Source organism: Dendrobates tinctorius, unplaced genomic scaffold (assembly GCF_039654945.1).
Source record: "Dendrobates tinctorius isolate UK_male_01 unplaced genomic scaffold, ASM3965494v1 ptg000075l, whole genome shotgun sequence".
Classification (NCBI taxonomy): domain Eukaryota; kingdom Metazoa; phylum Chordata; class Amphibia; order Anura; family Dendrobatidae; genus Dendrobates; species Dendrobates tinctorius.
In genome coordinates, this window is record NW_027361743.1 from 11,534,523 (window position 1) to 11,557,103 (window position 22,581).

Sequence of the window (22,581 nt, forward strand, 5' to 3'; positions counted from 1 at the left end):
CTGTAGATTTTGCCACTCCTAATGTTGTAGCAATTTCTCGGATGGGTTTTTTCTGTTTTTGGAGCTTAAGGATGGCTTGTTTCACCTGCATGGAGAGCTCCTTTGACCGCCATGTTTCCTTCACAGCAAAAAGTTCAAAATGCAAGCACCACACCTCAAATCAACTCCAGGTCTTTTATCTGCTTAATTGAGTGACATAATGAAGGGATTGCCCACACCTGTCCATGAAATAGCCTTGGAGTCAATTGTCCAATTACTTTTGGTCCCTTTAAAAACAGGGTGGCACATGTTAAGGAGCTGAAACTCCTAAACCCTTCATCCAATTTTAATGTGGATACCCTCAAATGAAAGCTGAAAGTCTGAACTTCAACTGCATCTGAATAGTTTTGTTTAAAATTCATTGTGGTAATGTCTAGAACCAAAATTAGAAAAATGTTGTCTCTGTCCAAATATATACGGACCTAACTGTATATAGGGAGAAAAGAACTTGCTGAATACAGGGATCCCAGTTTATGGGATGGCTGGAAAGAGCCAACCTCTGTCCTCAGCGATCTCCGGCAGTCCCATAGACAATGACTGGGGCTGTGCACTAGTGATGAGCGAACGCACTCAGATAACGTCTTACCTGAGCATGCTGGGGCGTTATCCTAGTATTTTGTAGTGCTCGTATATTATGTTCGAGTCCCTGTTGCTGCACGATTTGAGGCTGTTACACAGCCTGAACACACATGTGGATTTTTACTGTTTGTTAGGGAGTCCCCACACATGCTGAGGCTGTCTAACAGTTGCAAATCATGCAGCAGCGGGAACTTGAACATAATAGACAAGCACTACACAATAACAGGAAAACGCCCCAGCATGCTCAGAAAAGATGGTATCCGAGTACGTTCACTCATCACTACTGTGCACACAATCCAGATGGGACAAAGCAAAACCCAGTTCTCAAACTTGGTGCGGGTCCCAGCAATATGCAAGTTATGACTTCTCCATAGATGATCACTAGAGCGGAGCACCAGAGTCCCGAGAACCCTCCTTCTACCTGTTGAGATCCCCCACGCCTCTTCTGATTAGTAGACCTGGCGTGCCACCATGCGTGCCACCATGCGTGCGTCGTGCTGCACAGTGACCCCAGCATGCCGTAGGAGGATCACAGGACTCTGGGCCTGCAGCCATGGACTATTGATGTGACCGCCACATTTTAAAGGGGTACAAGATTTTTACTTCTGTCCCCATTGTAGCTGCTTCTTGGCACAGAAATTGATTGCCAATTATCTCCACAAAGGAAAGGCAAAACTATAAAAAAAAACAAAACATACAAATGTTTATATTTCATCTCTGCAGCCTCTACTGCATTGTTTGTCTAAATCAACATGAAAAAGTTGATGAAAAGTCCTCTTTAACCCCTTAACGACCGCCGATACGCCTTTTAACGGCGGTAGTTAAGGGTACTAAAACCACAGCGCCGTTAATTCACGGCGCTGTGATTTAAGTGAATAGCGCCTTCCAGTGTCGGATTTTCTCCGGGGTCTCGGCTGCCAGGGGTAGCCAAGACCCCAGAGAACATGAATCGGTCGGTTTTTACCGACCCCGCTTTTGCGATCGCCGTTATTAACCCTATAACGGCGACCGCAAAAAAAAAAAAAAAAGCCGCGATTTTACATTTAATTTCTCTCTCCTCTGATGTGATCGCACATCAGAGGAGAGAGAAATAGGGTCCCCGATCCCCCCCCCCGGTACCTCTCCATGGCCCTCCGTCCCCTCCCGGTGGTCCCACGTCCCGCCGGCGTCCTCCGATGGGCGCCGCCATCTTGAAAATGGCGGGCGCATGCGTAGTGCGCCCGCCGGGAATCTGCCGGCTCCGGCTGGCAGATTCCATTCATTATTTTGATCACTATGATAAACGATCATAGTGATCAAAATAAAAAAAAATAGTACATAACCCCCCCCCCGTTTATCACCCCCTTATATAGGCAAATATAATGAAATAAAGAAAATATTTTTTTTTTCAGTTTTCCATTAGGGTTAGGGTTGGGCTAGGGTTAGGGTAGAGTTAGGGCTAGGGTTGGGCTAGGGTTAGGGTTTGGGCTAGGGTTAGGGTTTGGGCTAGGGTTAGGGCTCGGGTCACGGCTAGGGTTAAAATTAGGGTTAGGGCGAACTAGGATTAGGGTTAGAATTAGGATTAGGGTTGGGACTAGGGTTAGGGGTGTGTTGGGGTTAGGGTTGGAACAAGAATTGAGGGGTTTCCACTATTTACCAACTTTGGGGGTCTAAAAATTGGGGTCTAAAAAAAAAAAATCACTTTTGTGGAAATAAAGACTTTTTATTTTCACGGCTCTGCGTTTATAAACTTTTGTGAAGTGCTTGGGGGTTCAAAGTGCTCACCACACATCTAGATAAGTTCCTTAGGGGGTCTAATTTCCAAAATGGGGTCACTTGTGGGGGTCTTCCACTGTTTAGGCCCATCAGGGGCTCTGCACACGCAACATGATGCCCGCAGACCATTCCATCAAAGTCTGCATTCCAAAATGGCACTCCTTCCCTTCCGAGCTCTCCCATGCACCCAAACAGTGGTTCCCCCCACATATGGGGTATCAGCATACTCAGGACAAATCACACAACAACTGTGCGGGTATGATTTCTCCTGCTACCCTTGTAAAAATAAAAATTTGGGGGCGAAAAGATCATTTTTGTGGGAAAAAATGGATTTTTTATTTTCTCGGCTCTACGTTATAAACTTCTGTGAAGCACTTGAAGGTTCAAAGTGCTCACCACACATCTAGATAAGTTCCTTAGGGGGTGTAATTTCCAAAATGGGGTCACTTGTTGGAGTTTTCCACTGTTTAGGCACATTAAGGGGTCTCCGAACGCAACATGGCATCCGATCTCAATTCCAGCCAATTCTGCGTTGAAAAAGTCAAACGGCGCTTCATCCCTTGCGAGCTCTGCCGTGTGGTGAAAAAGTGGTTTACCCCCACATATGGGGTATCGGCGTATTCAGGAGAAATTGTACAACAAATTTTGTGGTTGATTTTCTCTTTTAACACTTGTGAAAATAAAAAAAATTGGTTCTGAAGTAAATTTTTTGCAAAAAAAAAGTACAATGTTAATTTTTTCCTTCCACATTGCTTTAGTTCCTGTGAAGCACTTAAAGGGTTAATAAACTTCTTGAATGTGGTTTTGAGCACCTTGAGGGGTCTAGTGTTTAGAATGGTGCCACTTTTGGGTATTTTCTGTCATGTACACCCCTCAAAATGACTTTAAATATGATGTGGTCCCTAAAAAAAATGGTTTTGTAAATTTTGTTGTAAAAATGAGAAATCGCTGGTCAACTTTTAACCCTTATAACTTCCTAACAAAAAAAAATTTTGCTTCCAAAATTGTGCTGATGTAAAGTAGACGTGGGAAATGTTATTTATTAAGAAATTTGTGTGACACATCTCTCTGATTTAAGGGCATAAAAATTTAAAGTTTTAAAATTGCAAAATTTTCTAAATTTTCGCCATATTTCCGTTTTTTTCATAAATAAACACAAGACTTATTGAAGAAATTTTACCACTAACATGAAGTACAATATGTCACGAAAAAACAGTCTTAGAATCAGCGGGATCCATTAAAGCGTTCCAGAGTTATAACCTCATAAAGGGACAGTGGTCAGAATTGTAAAAATTGGCCTGGTCATTAAGCTGCAAACTGGCTCTGTCGCTAAGGGGTGGGGCATTCCAACAATAGATATGTATTTTTTTTATTTTATGTCTCTGAGTAAATGCAATCTTGTGGGTGCATAGCAGAGTTGTCTGGATCTCCTAGGTTCCAGCAGCTCCTGCTCCCTCGCAAAACCCAGCGATCACAGGTCTATGTACACAGCCATAGAGAGAGCAGACGTGGTGATAAACCGTCTCTGCCTTCTCTATGGGGAGCCTGGCTTTAGCTTTCAACCGGCTCCTCGCTCCCACATGATCTTGTGCAGCTGATCTATGCAGTGACATTTCAGAACATCGAAGTAGAATGCAGACCACTGTATAAAAACAATTAAAATAGTACATTTTAAATAATAGAAAATGTAAAAAATTGTGTTTAAGGTTGTGTGTAATAAGTATATAAAACTTTACTTTTTAATTTTATGACTTTTAGCAAAAATAGGAAAAAATAAAAAAATCAAAATACCGTATATACTCAAGTATAAACTGAGAATTTCAGCCCATTTTTTAAGGCTGAAAGTCCCCCTCTCGGCTTATACTGGGGGTCGGCGGGGGAGCGCGAGTGTTAGAGATCATACTCACCCCCTCCTGGTGCGGTCTCTGCAGTCCTCCTGCTCTTTCCATGGTCTCTGCGCCCCTGCGTTCACGTGGTACCACTCATTAACCCCTTCACTACCAAGGGTGGTTTGCACGTTAACTCCCGGGCCAATTTTTACAATTCTGACCACTGTCCTTTTATGAGGCCATAACTCTGGAACGCTTCCATGGATCCCGGTGATTCTGCCATTGTTTTCTCGTGACATATTGTACTTCATGTTAGTGGTAAAATTTAATTCAAATAACTTGCGTTTATTTGTGAAAAAAAAGGAAATTTGGCGAAAATTTCGCAATTTTCCAACTTTGAATTTTTATGCCCTTAAATCACAGAGATATGGCACACAAAAAACTTAATAAGTAACATTTCCCACATGTTTACTTTACATCAGCACAATTTTGGAACCAAAATTTTTTTTTGTTAGGAAGTTATAAGGGTTAAACGTTGACCAGCGATTTCTCATTTTTGCAACACCATTTTATTTTTACGGACCACATCACATTTGAAGTCACTTTGAGGGGTCTATATGATAGAAAATACCCAGAAAATACCCAAAAGTGACACCATTCTAAAAACTGCACCCCTCAAGGTGCTCAAAACCACATTCAAGAAGTTTATTAACTCTTCAGGTGCTTCACAGGAATTTTTTGAATATTAAAAAAAAAAAAAATAATGAACATTTAACTTTTTTTCACAAAAAAAATACTTCAGGTTCAATTTTTTTTTATTTTACCAAGGGTAACAGGAGAAATTGGACTGCAAAAGTGGCAGAGCTTGGAAGGGAAGGAGCACCATTTGACTTTTTCAACGCAGAATTGGCTGGAATTGAGATCAGACGCCATGTTGCGTTTGGAGAGCACCTGATGTGCTCAAACAGTGGAAACCCCCAATTCTAACTCCAACCCTAACCCCAACACACCCCTAACCCTAATCTCAGCCCTAACCCTAACCATAATGGGAAAATGTAAATAAATACTTTTTATTTTATTATTTTTCCCCAACTAAGGGGGTGATAACAGGGGGTTTGATTTACTATTTATGGCGGTTTTTATATTTGGCAGCTGTCACACGCTAAAAGACGCTTTTTATTGTAAAAATAGTTTACAATCGTAATCGTGTTTGATCGCGGTGTACAAGGGGTTAACGTGTCGGGGGCGGTCCGTGACCACCCCTGACACATTGTGCCGGGTGTCAGCTATGATAATTAGCTGACACCCGTCCGCAATAAGCGACGCTCACCACGTCGGCGCCGCTTATCGCTATGACGTAATATTCCGTCCATGGTAATTAGGGCCCAGGGCACATGGGCGGAATATTACGTCCAGTGAAGGAAAGGGGTTAAAGTCATGAGTATGCACATATTCATGACTTTAATGAGCGGTACCACGTGACTGCTGAAACCTGGAAGAGCTGCGGCGCCAAGAACATGGAAGGAGCAGGGGCTGCAGAGACCATGCGCCAAGAGGGGGCAAGTATGACGGGGGAGGTGGGGGAGTAGTGCAATATTCACCTGTCCCCGTTCCACCGCCGCGCCGCTCTGTCCTCCGCATCCTCTGACTGACGTTCAGGTCAGAGGGCGCAAAGACGTAGTTAGTGCGCGCCCTGTGCTAAACGTCACTGCAGAGACCCGGGAGACAGAGCGGCGCACGGCGATGGAACGAGGACAGGTGAATATCGCCAGTGCCGGGGGCCTGAGACAGCGGTGACACTGGCACCTGTCCCACATAGCGCACCGGTGTCCCCACCTGCTCAGGACACCGGCACCTAGCCCCCAGCGACGAGAGGTGAGTATGTTATTTTTTTTTTTCTTAATTGAAGCAGTAGCAGCAATATATGGGGAGGTATTTATCTATGGAACAACTTCTTGGGCCACCATTAACCCTTGTGCAGCACCACCCTCGGCTTATAGTCGAGTCAATAGGCTTTCCCAGTTTTTTGTGGCAAAATTAGGGGGTCTCGGCTTATACACGAGTATATACAGTAAATAGGATTATGTATAATATATCATTACAGATGTAATCATAATTTGAGATTATATATATGTATTTTTTTATTAAGCAAAGACCAAATTATTAAATCTGTAGTTTTATTTAAAATATCAATACGTATGTGGGGATTGAGAGTTTAGTTCTGGAGTGGTGGAACGGAGTGGTAACTGTTCATGGGTTGGGAACATCACTGCCCCAATATCAGGAGTATGTTCTGCATGATGGGGATAAATGCTGCATGCTGGTATGGGAGCCCCCTATTCCCCAGGGGGTAATTACACGCAATAATGATAGGTACACACCGATGGACATTAGTGATGAGTGAGCGTGCTCTGATAAAGTGTTCTCTGGGCATGCTCGAGTGCTAATTATTATTTATAAAGCACCATTGGTTCCATGGTGCTGTACATGAGAAGGGGTTACATACAAATTACAGATATCACTTACAGTAAACAAGCTAAAAATCACAGACTGATACAGAGGGGAGAGGACCCTGCCCTTTCGGGCTTACATTCCACAGGATGGTGGGGAAGGAGACAGTAGGTTGGGGGGTTGCAGCAGCGTCTCTCATACCAGCAACACATGCGTCCAGCCACAGACCAAGCGCTATTCCTCTGCACCCTCAGTGCTTCTCCTGAACAGTGCGTTCACTCTCCCTGTGTCACATTTGCCTCCCTGGACAGGACAGACCATTTGGATAATCACAGCACCCAGTTGTGGACATTCATGCCTGTCACAAACAATACAGGATAGTTTCCTGAATATATTACAGTACAAATTTCTGGACACCCACACCAATTATTGGATCTACCGGTCCCTGTATAACCCAAGGTGTCAAACCCGTGGGTCTGGTGGTTTCCTACATGAATGGTGTCCCTTCATCCTCAGTAGCTGCTGCTTCCCAGACGTCTGCTTCTCCACATTATTAATGAATATACCCAGTTAAAACCAACTGTGAAAAAAATTCTGTTTCTGATGAAGGTCAATTGTATGACCGAAAACGTTTAAAGAAGTAAAAGAAGTATATTTAACTGGATGCCTTTTACAATAAAGGAACTGTCAAATCAATTTTTCTTTTGAGTGCCAAGTTTTTGTACTACATTGTTAGTTGGTTGAGGTGATATCTCCGGTAGTGGTGAGGAGGCAGCGGGGATCATTGCAGGCTGTAGGCTTTCTTGAGGAGATGGGTTTTCAGGTTCCGTCTGAAGGAGCCGAGTGTGGATGATAGTCAAACGTGTTGGGGCAAAGAATTCCAGAGACTGGGGGCTATTCGGGAGACGTCTTTGAGGCGGTTAGAAGAGGAGCGAATAAGTGTGAAGGAGAGAAGGAGGTCTTGGGAGGACCGGAGATTACGTGAGGGAAGATATCGGGAGATTAGTTCAGAGATATATGGAGCAGTCAGGTTGTAGATGGCCTTGTAGGTCAGTATTAGTAATTTGAACTGGATACGCTGAGGGAATGTGAAGCAGTGAAGAGATTTGCAGAGGGGAGAAGCAGAGGGAGTAGCGAGGAGAGAGATGAATTAGTCAGGCAGCAGAGTTAAGGATGGACTGGAGAGGTGTGAGGGTGTTAGCAGGGAGGCTACAGAAAAGGATGTTGCAGTAGTTGAGGCGGGAGATGATGAGGGCATGCACAAGCATTTTAGTAGATTGAGGGTTGAGGAAAGGACGGATTCTGGAAATATTTTTGAGCTGGAGGCGACAGGAGGTGGAGAGAGCTTGGATGTGCAGTTTGAAGTACAGGGCAGAGTCAAGGGTTACTCCGAGGAAGCGGACTTCCGGTATGGGGGAAAGCGTGATGTCATTTATTGTGATAGATAGATCATGTAATGAAGATCTGTGAGATGGGGGAAAGATGATGAGTTCAGATTTGTCCACCTCGAGCTTGAGGAAGCGGGAGGAGAAGGAGGATATGGCTGATAGACACTCCGGGATTCTGGACAGCAGAGAGGTGACGTCTGGGCCAGAGAGGTAGATCTGAGTATCATCGGCATTAAGGTGGTACTGGAATCCATTAGACAAATATATAGAATGAGAAGTGTAGGGGTCCTAGAACAGAGCCTTGGGGAACTCCAACAGAGAGAAGGTGGGATGAGGAGTTAGTGTGGGAGACGCTGAATGTGCGGTTGGAAAGGTATGAGGAGATCCAGGGTAGGGCGAGGTCTTTGATGTCAAAGGAAGAGAGACTCTGTGGTAGGAGGCAGTGGTCAAATGTGTCGAAAGCAAAGGACAGGTCTAGAAGGAGTATAGAGTATTGTCCGTTCGCTTTGGATGTAAGTAGGTCGTTAGTAATTTTGGTCAGGGCAGTCTCAGTGGAATGATGGGGATGGAAACTAGATTGTAGATTGTCAAAGAGCAAGTTAGATGAGAGGTGGGAGGAACGTTCAGCGTGGACGTGATGCTACAGGAGTTTGGAAGCGAATGGGAGCAGTGATATTGGGCGATAGCTGGACGTAGCCATTGGGTCAAGGGTTGGCTTTTTAAGGATAGGCGTGATTGTGGCATGTTTGAAAGCAGAAAGGAAAGTACCAGAAGTTAGTGATAGGTTGAAGAGGTGGGTTAGGGATGGGATAAGTGTGGAGGTGAGGTTGGGGAGGAGGTGGGATGGGGTCTAGTGCACGAGAGGTGAGGTGTGATTTGTAGAGACAAGCTCCCCTTCAGTGATGTTGGAGAGGGAGGTTATGGGGTTTGGGCATTGGTCTGGTATACAAAGGGGTTTTGGTGGTTGAACAATAAAGGCTTGCCTTGTTTGGTCGATCTTATTTTTGAAGTGTGTGGCTAAGTCTTCAGCAGAGATGAGGGAGCAGTGGGGGGCGGAGGAGGGAGTTAAAAGTTTTGAATAACTGTTTGGGATTGTAGGATAGAGTAGATACAAGGGATGTGAAGTTGGCCTGTTTAGATGAAGTGAGGGCAGATTTGAAACCGAATGTTGCCTGTTTGAATGCAGTGAAGTCATCTTGCGAATTTGTTTTCTTCCAATGTCGCTCTGCAACCCTGGACACTTGCCGGAGCTTTTTAGTGATGTTATTGTGCCAGGGTTGTCTGTTGATACGTCGCACTCTGCCATGAACGAGAGGGGCGACCGTATCAAAAGCTGATGCGAGAGTGGCATTGTAGAAAGCAGTGGCCCTGTCTGTATCATGGAGTGAGGATATGGAATCCAGTGGTAGAATAGAGTCAGAGAGCATGTGGGTGTCTAGGTGTGTGAGGTTTCTGCGGGGGTGTGCATGTTGCTGGACATGGGTGATAGGTGAGGAGGACAGGGATAAGAAAGTAAGTAGATGGTGGTCAGATAGAGGGAGAGGGGAGGTTGTGAAGTTAGATAGACCAGTCTAATGCATGTCCGTCTGTGTGGGTTGCTGAGGAGGACCACTGAGCAAGTCCAAAAGATGAAGTAATGGACAAGAGTTTGGAGGCTGTTGACTGAAGGGTATCAGTGGGGATGTTGAAGTGTCTATGATGATAGTGGGGATGTCAGTGGAAAGAAAGTGAAGAAGCCAGGTAGAGAATTGGTCAATGAAGGCAATGGTCGGGCCCGGAGGTCGGTATATGATGGCCACTTGGATGTTGGAGGGAGAGTAGATGCGGACAGAGTGGACAACAAAAGAGGGGAGGATAAGGAAGGGTAGAGGTGGGATTGGGTTAAAGGTGAAGTTAGAATAAAGACGACTCACTCCTCCACCGTGTCTGTTGCCGGGGTGAGGAGTGTGGGTGAAGTGGAGGCCACCGTAACACAGTACAGCAGGGAAGGTGGTGTCAGCCATGTTTCTGCAAGGCCGAGGAAGGCAAGATTGCGAGAGAGTGAGAAAGAGGTCCTGAATTGAGCATTTTGGTGTGCTCTAATACTATGCTCGAGTCGCCGCGGCTGACACACATGCAGGGATTGCCTAAAAAACAGGCATCCCCCCCCCACATGTTGCGGCTGTCGAACAGACTCGTGCACACTGAAAATACTTGATTAGTAACACCTTATCCGAACAGGCTCGTTCATCATTAATACACATGACAAAAAAAAAAAAAAGTCTGTAGAATAGGGATCAGCAACCTTTGGCACTCCAGGTTACTCGATGGCCCCCCAAGCCATGCTGGGAGTTGTAGTTTCACAACTGCCGGACCGCCACAGGGTGCAGACCCCTACTGTAGGGAATGTATTTCTTACCAGGAAATGGCTGGGAGATGATCTGGTTCTTGACGACGATGTGAGGAATTTGGGATTTGATCTGGACGGCTTCACGAGACAACTGCGCAAATATTTCTTTGCAGAGCAGGACGTTCTGTGCGGCTTCCAGCCTCGTCTGCCAATGTGGCGTCCCTGCAATCAGGAAGCAAGGGGGCAATTAAATATTGAGTGTGCTGGAAGGATCCTCAACAGATGGCACCACAGAACGGTTGTCCTGGCACACGTGACACATATCATAAATAAGAAGCAAAGAGGTGGGAGCTGCAGCTACTGCTAGTAATGGATGAGCGCAGCCCTCCCCCCACTGTGATGTCATTCTCTCACTTTTACAGATTCCCAATTCCCGTGTAAGAAAAGTTGTGTGTCCAATATACTTTATTTTTCATGATCAGGATCTTCGCTTGCTGTCAGCAACTCCACTATGGAGCAAAAGCCGTTCTACAAAACTTACCGGGCTTGGCTTTGGGTAAGGTCCTTCTGAACAGATTCACCGTACCGAGGTCCCCGATATCTGACGACTGCTTCTGAATGGAAACCTGCAACCAAACGAATTCGGTTCTCCGATTAATCAATAGGTTATAAGATAAAGCTCATGGCATAGAACAGGGGAAAAAAAAAAAAATCAAAACACCCACAAAAGGTGGAGGGGAAGCCTCCTGCTGTGCCCAAATCACTGGCAATGCCAATCTACAAGGCTCCTCAGCTCTGCTGTGTCGGGCAAATCCCCGGCGGTCATCTGGCCACCGGGTCCTACAGAAGCGTCAGCACTGCCGCTGCTTCCATTCACTGCATTGTGCGTACTCAGTGCATCTGTAGCCCGAAACACAGAAGGCAGAAGGTGTTAGAAATGGCCTCTGTCTTCTCAGCATGGTCCCCAGCTATGACAGTCACAAGTCAGAAGGGGGAGGTCAGTAAGGAAGTAACCCGTTAGCTTCCTGGACCACCATCTGCCTGACATGAAGGGGGGGGTTAGGGCCCCGTCACACACAGCAAGATCGCTAGCGAGATCGCTGATTTTATGACGCCATAGCGATCTCGCCAGCGATATCGCTGTGTGTGACACACATCAGCGACCAACCACCCCGCCGGGTATCGCTGATCGTGCTCGAACGTCCAGGGCGGTTTTTTGATCGCTGGTCTCCCGCTGGCCAGCACACATCGCTGCGTGTGACAGCGAGAGACCAATGATCAGTGACGCTGGGAGCTGGTATCCAAGGTAAACAGCAGGTATCTAAGAGCCACGCGGCTCTTAGATACCCCGTTTACCTTGGATACCAGCTTGCTCGCTGGTCCTGATCACTGGTGAGTCTGTCTATGTGACAGCTCACCAGCGATCAGCTAACTATGTCCCAGCGATCCCATCCACGTCGGATCGTTGGTTGGATCGCTGGGACATTGAAGCGTGTAACGGGGCCCTTAGTTTAGGACATTGGGGCGAACTGCAGGCACTTTTCAGGCTTTGAATATTCTTAACAGAATCCTGTCCTATTACAAATGGTCTCCGATCCGCACGCAGGAAGGAGCTGATCAGATTGATAGACATCTGTGGGATCAATTTCAGTATAACTTGTATTTTATTCATTGAAATCCTTGGTGTTGTGTGTATATGAGTCCAATGGGCGGTCCAACTAGTGATTGACAGTCTTCCCTTTATGCATGCATGGATAGCCGTTAACCATTAGTAGGATCGCCCACTGGACTCCTCCTATACAGAAAAACACCAGGGATTTTAATGAAAAAAAAAAAAAAAACCCCAAACAATTTATACTGAATAATTTCCGACATGCCTACATATTCTGCGCTGACCGGCTCCTATTAATAACTAAAGATAATAAAAATATAAACGTCACACCTTCAGATAAGCCGATCCCTCCAGATCGCTGGGGATCTGCACATCTAGCGGGCAGTAATCTTCAGGGATTTTCTTATCCAAGTCGATGTCCGTGTTCTTTATGACTTCAAATGTTCCCTGGTGAGGAAAGAGCGACCCTATAACAATAGGAAAAAGGGGAGACGTCAGAACAGGAACAGAGAGACCCGATTCTACCTGACGACCGGCGGATAGCGGGGCATCCCATATTATACAGGGATGGCAAGTTATGAAGGGGGGACAAATATCTGACATCGATGAACTATATGTGATCACTTTATGTTCAACATTTACTAGCATCTACGTAAGCGATTTACCCAGACACGCAACGGAGTAAAGCGATGGGAACCTGTAGACCATGTGACGTATATGGAGGCCTCCTAACTCTCACGCAGAAAACAATGTTTGGGAGATAGAGGGATTGGACATGTTGAATTTCTCTGCTCAATCATGTTCTTTTCTTGGGGGGATAAGTCACTGCCACATGTGATCCTCCACTAGCCCTACTAAAACATGTGCATAATTGTTTAGGTTGAGCATTAGGTTGTACACAGGAGTTCAGTGGATCCACATCTAAGTGTATGGACAGCTTTACATCAGACCCTGTAATGGAGGCTGTCGGGTTCTGAAAAGGTCTCTATCGATTTGGCAGTTAAAAAAAAAAAACACTGCATGCAGTCCTATTCCCCTTTACCAATCATCTCTGCACCTAAACTTGTGGCTGTGCGGCTTTTGCTCTTTCGGTCCATCAGGTACGAGGGATTTGGTTACACTCCAGCTCTTGGACTCACTTTGTCCCAATCACAGACTTATCTCATGTTCTATTATTTGGATGACTATTTTCACCTATTTCTCGGAAAGCAATGTGAAAACCAATATGGCTTCCCCCACATAGGAGGATGCAAGATGAAAGCTTCCTACCTGCACTCCTGTAGCTCAAGTCCCCCAGGATCTTATCCCCCAGCTTCCTCAGCTTCCAGTGCTGGCGTAATCTCAGCAGCTCGGAGTTAAAGTCGCGCTGCCTCTTGTTCTCCTGGTTCTCCGCCACAGACTTAGACAGACGCTCACCACCTTTCAATAGGATCTGGGCAGCGCCCAGGAGAGATTTCCGCTTAGAAACCAACAGTAAACCAGGCTGACTCTGAAAAGAAAAGACAATCACTCAATTACGACATATACTATATATCCTCAGCGTGGATCATCAGCATCAGGCTGTGCTGTTACATATATTGCAGAGCTGGAGCGGCACAGCTCCGTACACTGTGACCAAGAACCTCCGATACATTCACTTCAGTAGGAGGTGTCCTGCAGCACCTAAGACCGGCCGTCACTCAATGATAGGAGAAGAGCTACTCCGCTTAATCCACATCTGGCAGCAGTTGAAAACAGCTGATCGATGGGAGCCAGTCTAATATTAAAAAGAGTCTAGTGAAGATACAATTTCACCAATCCTCTGAACAGATGATATCTTACTGATTGTGGTGCGTTCGACCACCGAGTCCCACATGGATAGGCACAAGGAGCACTTTTCTTAATTTTACTCACTTATATAGCGCTATTAATTCCACAGCGCTTTACAGACATTATTGGCACTGTCCCCGATAGGGAATTTAGATTGTGAGCCCCATCAGTATGTCTTTAGAATTTAACCCCTGCACAATGGGACAGCTGTGCAAATAATTGACTGCCACCCTATTAGTTCCTTGGCTGACTTGTGAAAACTGCACTCTGCTTTTTCTGGCTACTCCATAGGGAATAAAAGGGTCCTTTTACGCCAAACTGTGGGGTCCAGTTTTTCTACACAACAAAAATATGCCACATAAATGTCATCCACGAGCTCACACTGATTCAGCCAGTTGAATGGGCTAGTTCATACCTGGGAAAAGCGCCGCCCAGGGTCACATCTGACCCTGGGAGACTCAGCAGATGCGCTGACATCACTACGTCGCGTCTGCTCTGTGGAGCCTCGGTGCACAGAGCTAAGACCAGAGCGCAGGAGGGAAGGGAGCGAGAGGAGGAATGCGTGTGTGCCCAAGGGGGCCGTCATACCGCATGTGGGGAAGCTGGGGAGGCACAATGGCTGAATATCAGGGGCAAATGATTGACACACTCTATAGAAAGCATTATATTATATAGTTTTGATTCGCCGTTACTGATGACAATACACATTACAATCAGACCCATTACATCATGAATTAGCAGTGAGCAGAGAGTCAATATCAATTCTGTTCAGTAGTAAGTGATACCATTACTATAAAATATTAATACTCAGTAACCAAAGTAATGGGAAGCCAAACAGCCCATATAGAAACCGAAATCTAAACTTTATTGGAATAAAACAAATACATAAAGGGAGACTGGACAACAGAAATCCCTTTACTCCAGAACCATAATACATACATAGATTTGTAATGGTAAAACCTATATGCAAGAAGAAGAAAAAATAGCAATCGGTACATCTGGTAAGACCAATAAGCCCAAAGTGGGGTATAGAGAGCAGAGCCAGTCAAAACGTATCAGGGGTAAAATTTAGGAAATAAACAAAAGAGCAAGAATAAATATAATGGGGAATTACCCAGTGTATTAACCTCTTCCCGACCTTTGACGCCACATAGGCGTCATGAAAAGTCGTGCCAATACGACCCATGACGTCTATGTGGCATCACGAATTGACTGCCCCCCCTTCCCTGTGGGTCGGGTGACCGGGGTCACTGAAAGGTCACCCAACCCACCCACAGAGGACCCTTTATAGTTAACCCCAGGGGGCATGACAGCCTCGACATGCCTACGATCGCTTTGATTGGCTGTTAAAAGTGAAACAGGCAATCAGAGCGATTTGTAATATTTCACCAATGAAATTTGGTGAAATATTACAATCCAGCCATGGCCGATGCTGCAATAGCATCGGCCATGGCTGGAGACCGAGACTCGACCCCCTCCCCCACCGACTGGCGGGGGCGATCAGCCCCCACCACTGACGGACGGTGGCTATCTGCCACCGCCATTACCATCAGCTCCCCTCCCCCTTCCCTCCGCTCCCCCCACGGTACCTACAAAGTCCCTCTGGCCGTCTCGGATCATGGGCGCCGCCATCTTGGAAAATGGCAGGCGCATGAGCAGTGCGCCCGCCGGAATTTGCCGGCTGCAGATTCATTTTTTCATATTGATCATTGTGATAAACTCGCACAGTGATCAAAATAAAAAAAAGTAAATACACCCCCCCTTTATCACCCCCATAGGCAGGCACAAATAATAAAAAAAAAATATTTTTATTATTCCATTAGGATTGGAATTAGGGCTAGGGGTGAAATTAGGGGTGGGCTAGGGGTGGGTTGGGATTAGGGTTAGGCTTGTGGTTAGGGTTAGAGTTGGGAGTGTGTTGGGGTTAGGGTTATGATTAGGGTTGGGATTAGGGATAGGGGTGTGTTGGGGTTGTTGGGATTAGGGATAGGGGTGTGTTGGGGTTAGTGTTGGAGATAGAATTGAGGGGTTTCCACTGTTTAGGCACATCACAGGGTCTCCAAGCGCGACATGGCGCCACCATTTATTCCAGCCAATTTTGCGTTCAAAAAGTCAAACAGTGCTCCCTCCATTCCGAGCCCCGATGTGTGCCCAAACAGTGGTTTACCCCCACATATGGGGTATCAGCATACTCAGGACAAGCTGGACAACAACTTTTGGGGTCCAACTTATCCTGTTACCCTTGTGAAAATAAAAAAAATCGTGGGCTAAAAATCTGAGGAAAAAAAATTATTTTTTTTTATTTTCACAGCTCTGCGTTATAAACTTCGGTGAAGCACGTGGGGGTTCAAAGTGCGCAACACACATCTAGCTAAGTTCCTTGGGGGGGTCTAGTTTCCAAAATGGGGTCACTTGTGGGGGATTTCTACTGTTTAGGCACATCAGGGGCTCTGCAGACGTACATGATGCCCGCAGACCATTCCATCAAAGTCGACATTTCAAAACATCACTACTTCCCTTCCGAGCCCCAACGTGTGAACGAACAGTGGTTCCCCCCCACATACGGGGTACCAGCGTACTCAGAATTGTATAACAACTTTTGGGGTCCAATTTCTCCTGTTACCCTGGTGAAAATAAAAAATTGTGGGCTAAAAAATAATTTTTTGAGGAAAAAAATGATTTTTTATTTTCACGGCTCTGTTATACACTTCTGTGAAGCACCTGGGGGTTCAAAGTGCTCATTATGAATCTAGATAAGTTCCTTAGAGGGTCTAGTTTCAAAAATGGGGTCATTTGTGGGGGAGCTCCAAAGTTTAGGCACACAGGGGATCTCCAAACACGACATGGTGTCCGCTAATGATTGGAGCTAATTTTCTATTCAAAAAGTCAAATGGCGCTCCTTCCCTTGTGAGCTCTGCCGGGCGCCCAAACAGTGGTTCCCCACCACATATGGTGTACCAGCGTACTCAGGATAACAACTTTTGTGGTCCAATTTATCCTGTTACGCTTGGGAAAATAAAAAAATAGCGGGCTAAAAAAATCATTTTTGAGGAAGAAAAATTATTTTTTATTTTCATGGCTCTGCGTTTATAAACTTCTGTGAAGCCCTTGGGGGCTCAAAGTGCTCACCACACATCTAGATAAGCTCCTTGGGGGGAGGGGTCTAGTTTCCAAAATGGGGTCGCTTGTGGGGGGGTTTCTACTGTTTAGGCCCATCAGAGGCTCTTTAAACGTGACGCCCGCAGAACATTCCATCAAAGTCTGCATTCCAAAATGGCGCTCCTTCCTTTCTGAGCTCTCCCATGCGCCCAAACAGTGGTTCCCCCCACATATGGGGTATCGGTGTACTCAGGACAAATTGCACAACAACTTTTGTTGTCCAATTTCTCCTGTTAGCCATGTAAAAATAAAAAATAGCGGGCTAAAAAATCATTTGTGAGGAAAAAAAATGATTTTTTATTTTCACGGCTCTGCGTTATAAACTTCTGTGAAGCACTTGGGGGTTGAAAGTGCTCGCCACACATCTAGATAAGTTCCTTGGGAGGGGGGGGGGTTTCTAGGTTCCAAAATGGGGTCACTTGTGGGGGAGCTCCAATGTTTAGGCACACAGGGGCTCTCCAAATGCAACATGGTGTCCGCTAACGATTGGAGCTAATTTTCCGCTCAAGAAGTCAAATGGCGCTCCTTCTCTTCCGGACCCTGCCGTGCGCCCAAACAGTGGTTTATGACCACATATGAGGTATTGGTGTACTCAGGAGAAATTGCCCAACAAACTTTAGGATCCATTTTATCCTGTTGCCCATGTGAAAAGGAAAAAAACTGATGCTAAATCAAAATTTTTGTTGGAAAAATTAAAAATGTCCATTTTTTCCTTCCACGTTGCTTTAGTTCCTGTGAAGCAACTGAACGGTTAATAATCTTCTTGAATGTAGTTTTGAGCACCTTTAGGGGTGCAGTTTTTAGAATGGTGTCACTTTTGGGTATTTTCTGCCATATAGACCCCTCAAAGCGACTTCAAATGTGAGGTGGTCCCTAAAAAAAATGGTTTTATAAATTTTGTTGTAAAAATGAGAAATCGCTGGTCAACTTTTAACCCTTACAACTTCCTAACAAAAAAAAAATGTTGTTGCCAAAATTGTGCTGATGTAAAGTAAACAGGTGGGAAATGTTATTTATTAACTATTTTGTGTCACATAACTCTCTGGTTTAACAGAATAAACATTCAAAATTTGAAAATTGCAACATTTCCAAAGTTTTTGCAAAATTTCAGTTTTTTTTCACAAATAAACGCAAAAATTATCGACCTAAATTTACCACTAACATGAAGCCCAATATGTCACGAGAAAACAATCTCAGAATCGCTAGGATGCGTTCCAGAGTTATTACCTCATAAAGGGACACTGGTCAGGATTGCAAAAAATGGCCAGGTCATTAAGGTCAAAATAGGCTGGGTCATGAAGGGGTTAAAAAAAAGTTTAACATGGATAGAAAATGCAAATTAGTGAGCAGAATAAAGGCAAGTGTGAGATAGACGCCCTCTAGTGGCTGATGTGCAAAATAGCCATGAATAATAGATAACTATAACCTGTAAAGTGGCCTGGAGAGCAGGGAACAGAGACCCTGACGTGCGTTTCTTCCTTCCTGGGGGTGTGCACGTAGGGGTCTCTGTTCCGTGCAAGCAGACACAGAATGAGCCTACTGACCACCCCAGTGGCCCCTGGGGCGTCCTTACCTGCTTTGGGGTCAGGGACTCCTGGGACACAGGGTCCAGGTGCATGTACCGCTTGTCTTTCACCACGGTCAGCACATCGTACAATACACACATCTCCGTCAGCGAGCCTCGAAGATGGTTCCGCACAGAGTCCCACGGCCAGAGCGATGGCTGGAATTTGACCAGGCCTGACAGGGGAATGACGGCCATAATTAGTGCAACAGAAATCATAATTAACCATTTCATCCAGAACACACGAATACAACGCAACTAATCTGATTCATTAACGTGTGATACCAATGCGCTGCCATAGCGCAAGAGGCCGACGTTACTGCTTGTCCAAACTGTCGATCAAGCAGAAATCTGGGACGTGTGGGAGGAATACACCCATGAAGTTCAACGCTGACACAACCCCTCAGCTGTAATCACATCCCTCAGTGAGCTGACAGTCTGTCCTATTACACCCAAGAAACATTTAAGCAGTTTTTTGTTCCCTAGAGTGGGTGGTGAGTTCAGAATGCAGGGAATGAAGTGGCTCAGCAGTGGAGAAAGCAGCAGATTTCTACAAAGTTTTTTTTATAGTCACCTGTACAGCGATTTATATCATTTGTAGCACTAACAGCGACCACTGAAAAGGGAACCTCTCACCTGATTCATGTTGCCCAAAAGGCGGGCAGAAATCAGTGTCAATGTCCAAGGGTCTCAAACCAAAAATCATAGAAAAAAACCCTAAAATCAATACTTGTCACCATAATAAAATCATATTAATGTGTTCCTTATGTTTTTAATCCTTTTGGGGATTAGGGTCCTCCTTATTGTAGGTTTGTCTCTGTCTAATGTTAGGGGTCCCTTTATTATCGGGGAAAGGATCCCCTAGTGGCTGCAAGGTATAATAGGGTCTCTAGGGATAGACATCGTTGAGCGGGGGCGCCACAACGTCCCCCCTAGGGTGCCAACCTCCGCGGCAAGGAAGGAGTGAGCATTAGACTGCATTAGGGACCCCTAGAATTCCCCTATTATATGTTATATATAATTGGACACGGTTTTTTGTTTGGTCTTGTGTTCACCCTGTGGTGTGACCTTTTCAGGTCTTTTAATAATAAAGTATTGATTTTAGGATTTTTTCTATGATTTTTGCCCAAAATGCGGGCAGCATAACTTAGAGCAGGGCTGCACCATTGCACCCGGGTATATTCATTTCTAAAAATGTCCAGGATTTCAGGAAAATATCATTTATAAAAGGGTCCGGCTTCTTCCCTCATTGCTCTAATCCGTTATTAGCAGATCTCTTCTACAGTTGTGGCCAAAAGTATTGACACCCCTGCAATTCTGTCAGATAATACTCAGTTTCTTCCTGAAAATGATTGCAAACACAAATTCTTTGGTATTATTATCTTCATTTAATTTGTCTTGAATGAAAAAACACAAAAGAGAATGAAGCAAAAAGCAAAACATTGATCATTTCACACAAAACTCCAAAAATGGGCCAGACAGAAGTATTGGCACCCTCAGCCTAATACTTGGTTGCACAACCTTTAGCCAAAATAACTGCGACCAACCGCTTCATAGAATCATAGAATCATAGAATCATAGAATCGTAGAGTTGGAAGGGACCTCCTGGGCCATCTGGTCCAACCCCCTGCTCAAAGCAGGATTCGCTAAATCATCCCAGTCAGATGTCTGTCCAGCCTCTGTTTGAAGACTTCCATTGAAGGAGAACTCACCACTTCTCGTGGCAGCCTGTTCCACTCATTGATCACTCTAACTGTCAAAAAGTTTTTTCTAATATCTAATCTGTGTCTCCTCCCATTCAGTTTCATCCCATTGCTTCTAGTCTTTCCTTGTGCAAATGAGAATAAAGTTGATCCTTCCGGTAACCATCAATGCGTTTCTTACAATGCTCTGCTGGAATTTTAGACCATTCTTCTTTGGCAAACTGCTCCAGGTCCCTGATATTTGAAGGGTGCCTTCTCCAAACTGCCATTTTTAGATCTCTCCACAGGTGTTCTATGGGATTCAGGTCTGTACGCATTGCTGGCCACCTTAGAAGTCTCCAGTGCTTTCTCTCAAACCATTTTCTAGTGCTTTTTGAAGTGTGTTTTGGGTCATTGTCCTGCTGGAAGACCCATGACCTCTGAGGGAGACCCAGCTTTCTCACACTGGGCCCTACATTATGCTGCAAAATTTGTTGGTAGCCTTCAGACTTCATTTGCCATGCACACGGTCAAGCAGTCCAGTGCCACAGGCAGCAAAGCAACCCCAAAACATCAGGGAACCTCCGCCATGTTTGACTGTAGGGACCGTGTTCTTTTCTTTGAATGCCTCTTTTTTTCTCCTGTAAACTCTATGTTGATGCCTTTGCCCAAAAAGCTTTACTTTTGTCTCATCTGACCAGAGAACATTCTTTCAAAACGTTTTAGGCTTTTTCAGGTAAGTTTTGGAAAACTCCAGCCTGGCTTTTTTATGTCTCGGGGTAAGAAGTGGGGTCTTCCTGGGTCTCCTACCATACAGTCCCTTTTCATTCAGACGCCGACGGATAGTACGGGTTGACACTGTTGTACCCTCGGACTGCAGGGCAGCTTGAACTTGTTTGGATGTTAGTCGAGGCTCTTTATCCAACATCCAAACATCTTGTCAATTTTTCTTTTCCGTCCACATCTAGGGAGGTTAGCCACAGTGCCATGGGCTTTAAACTTCTTGATGACACTGCGCACGGTAGACACAGGAACATTCAGGTCTTTGGAGATGGACTTGTAGCCTTGAGATTGCTCATGCTTCCTCACAATTTGGTTTCTCAAGTCCTCAGACAGTTCTTTGGTCTTCTTTCTTTTCTCCATGCTCAATGTGGTACACACAAGGACACAGGACAGAGGTTGAGTCAACCTTAATCCATGTCAACTGGCTGCAAGTGTGATTTAGTTATTGCCAACACCTGTTAGGTGCCACAGGTAAGTTACAGGTGCTGTTAATTACACAAATTAGAGAAGCATCACATGATTTTCCGAACAGTGCCAATACTTTTGTCCACCCTCTTTTTTATGTTTGGTGTGGAATTATATCCAATTTGGCTTTAGGACAATTCTTTTTGTGTTTTTTCATTTAAGACAAATTAAATGAAGATAATACCAAAGAATTTGTGTTTGCAATCATTTTCAGGAAGAAACTGAGTATTATCTGACAGAATTACAGGGGTGTCAATAGTTTTGGCCACAACTGTATAGCGACACACTTGTCAATCAGCTGGACCAGTACTGGTCTCTGCCTTATAGGCCTCGACCCTATCTAATAACTATATTTTGCCTGAACCACTGGAGGATGTCAGAAACGAATACACCCGGCTCCGATGGTGCTGCTGGGATCTGCGCCCTGTGGTTTGGGGAGAATGAATGAGGTGACAGATTCCCTAAAAAACACCCATTGATTCTGAGATCGGAGGCGGCCGCTCCTCTGCTGGGAAGATTCTGCAGCTAAATACTTACGATGAAGTGCACCGATTTAACCCCTCCCATCATCCACCGTGCACATATTGAGCTGGTACATGGATCAGGAGCGGAGGCCACTGCACACAGTGTAAGCACCGTTGTCAATGACGGACAGAGCATCCTGATCATTGGAGGTCGGTAATTGCACAAGATATTGCAATGCTGTAATATCACAGTATATGGTGCAAGTCATGAAAGTCCCCGAGTGTCATGAGAGGGAAAAAGACAGATTTTTTTTTTTTTTTTTTTTTTTTTTTGTATGTATGTATTCAAAACAAACAAAAACAAAACATTTCTTATACAAACAGTAAATTGAAAAACAGAATAAACAGATCACGGACCTGCAACAAAGACCCTAGTTTGAATCATGCTTTTCCCAGTGCAAAATAACAAAACAAAAACATTTTGTATCTCCAGGTCCATAAAAGTATAAAATTATGAAATCCTTTAAATGGGAAAAAAAAAACAAAAAAAACAAAACAAAACACTGCACCTGCCCCCAAAACTGGAATTATAAGTCAGGAAAATGTTGCAAAACTGATACCAATAAAACTACAGATCATAAGACGAATATCATCATCCAGCGGCAGAGCCTCC

General features: G+C 44.9%; 1 protein-coding gene across 1 annotated transcript in view; it reads right to left on the reverse strand.

The window, feature by feature from the left end:
* MED17 (mediator complex subunit 17) overlaps positions 1-22,581 on the reverse strand; it is a 51,870-nt gene that overhangs the window by 23,923 nt on the left and 5,366 nt on the right. Inside the window, exons 2-6 of the mRNA XM_073582992.1 lie at positions 18,524-18,690; positions 13,252-13,471; positions 12,313-12,449; positions 10,912-10,996; positions 10,440-10,592 (exon numbers count right to left, since the gene is read on the reverse strand). Coding sequence (XP_073439093.1) covers positions 10,440-10,592; positions 10,912-10,996; positions 12,313-12,449; positions 13,252-13,471; positions 18,524-18,690 — 762 coding nt within the window. The remainder of the gene's footprint in view (positions 1-10,439; positions 10,593-10,911; positions 10,997-12,312; positions 12,450-13,251; positions 13,472-18,523; positions 18,691-22,581) is intronic.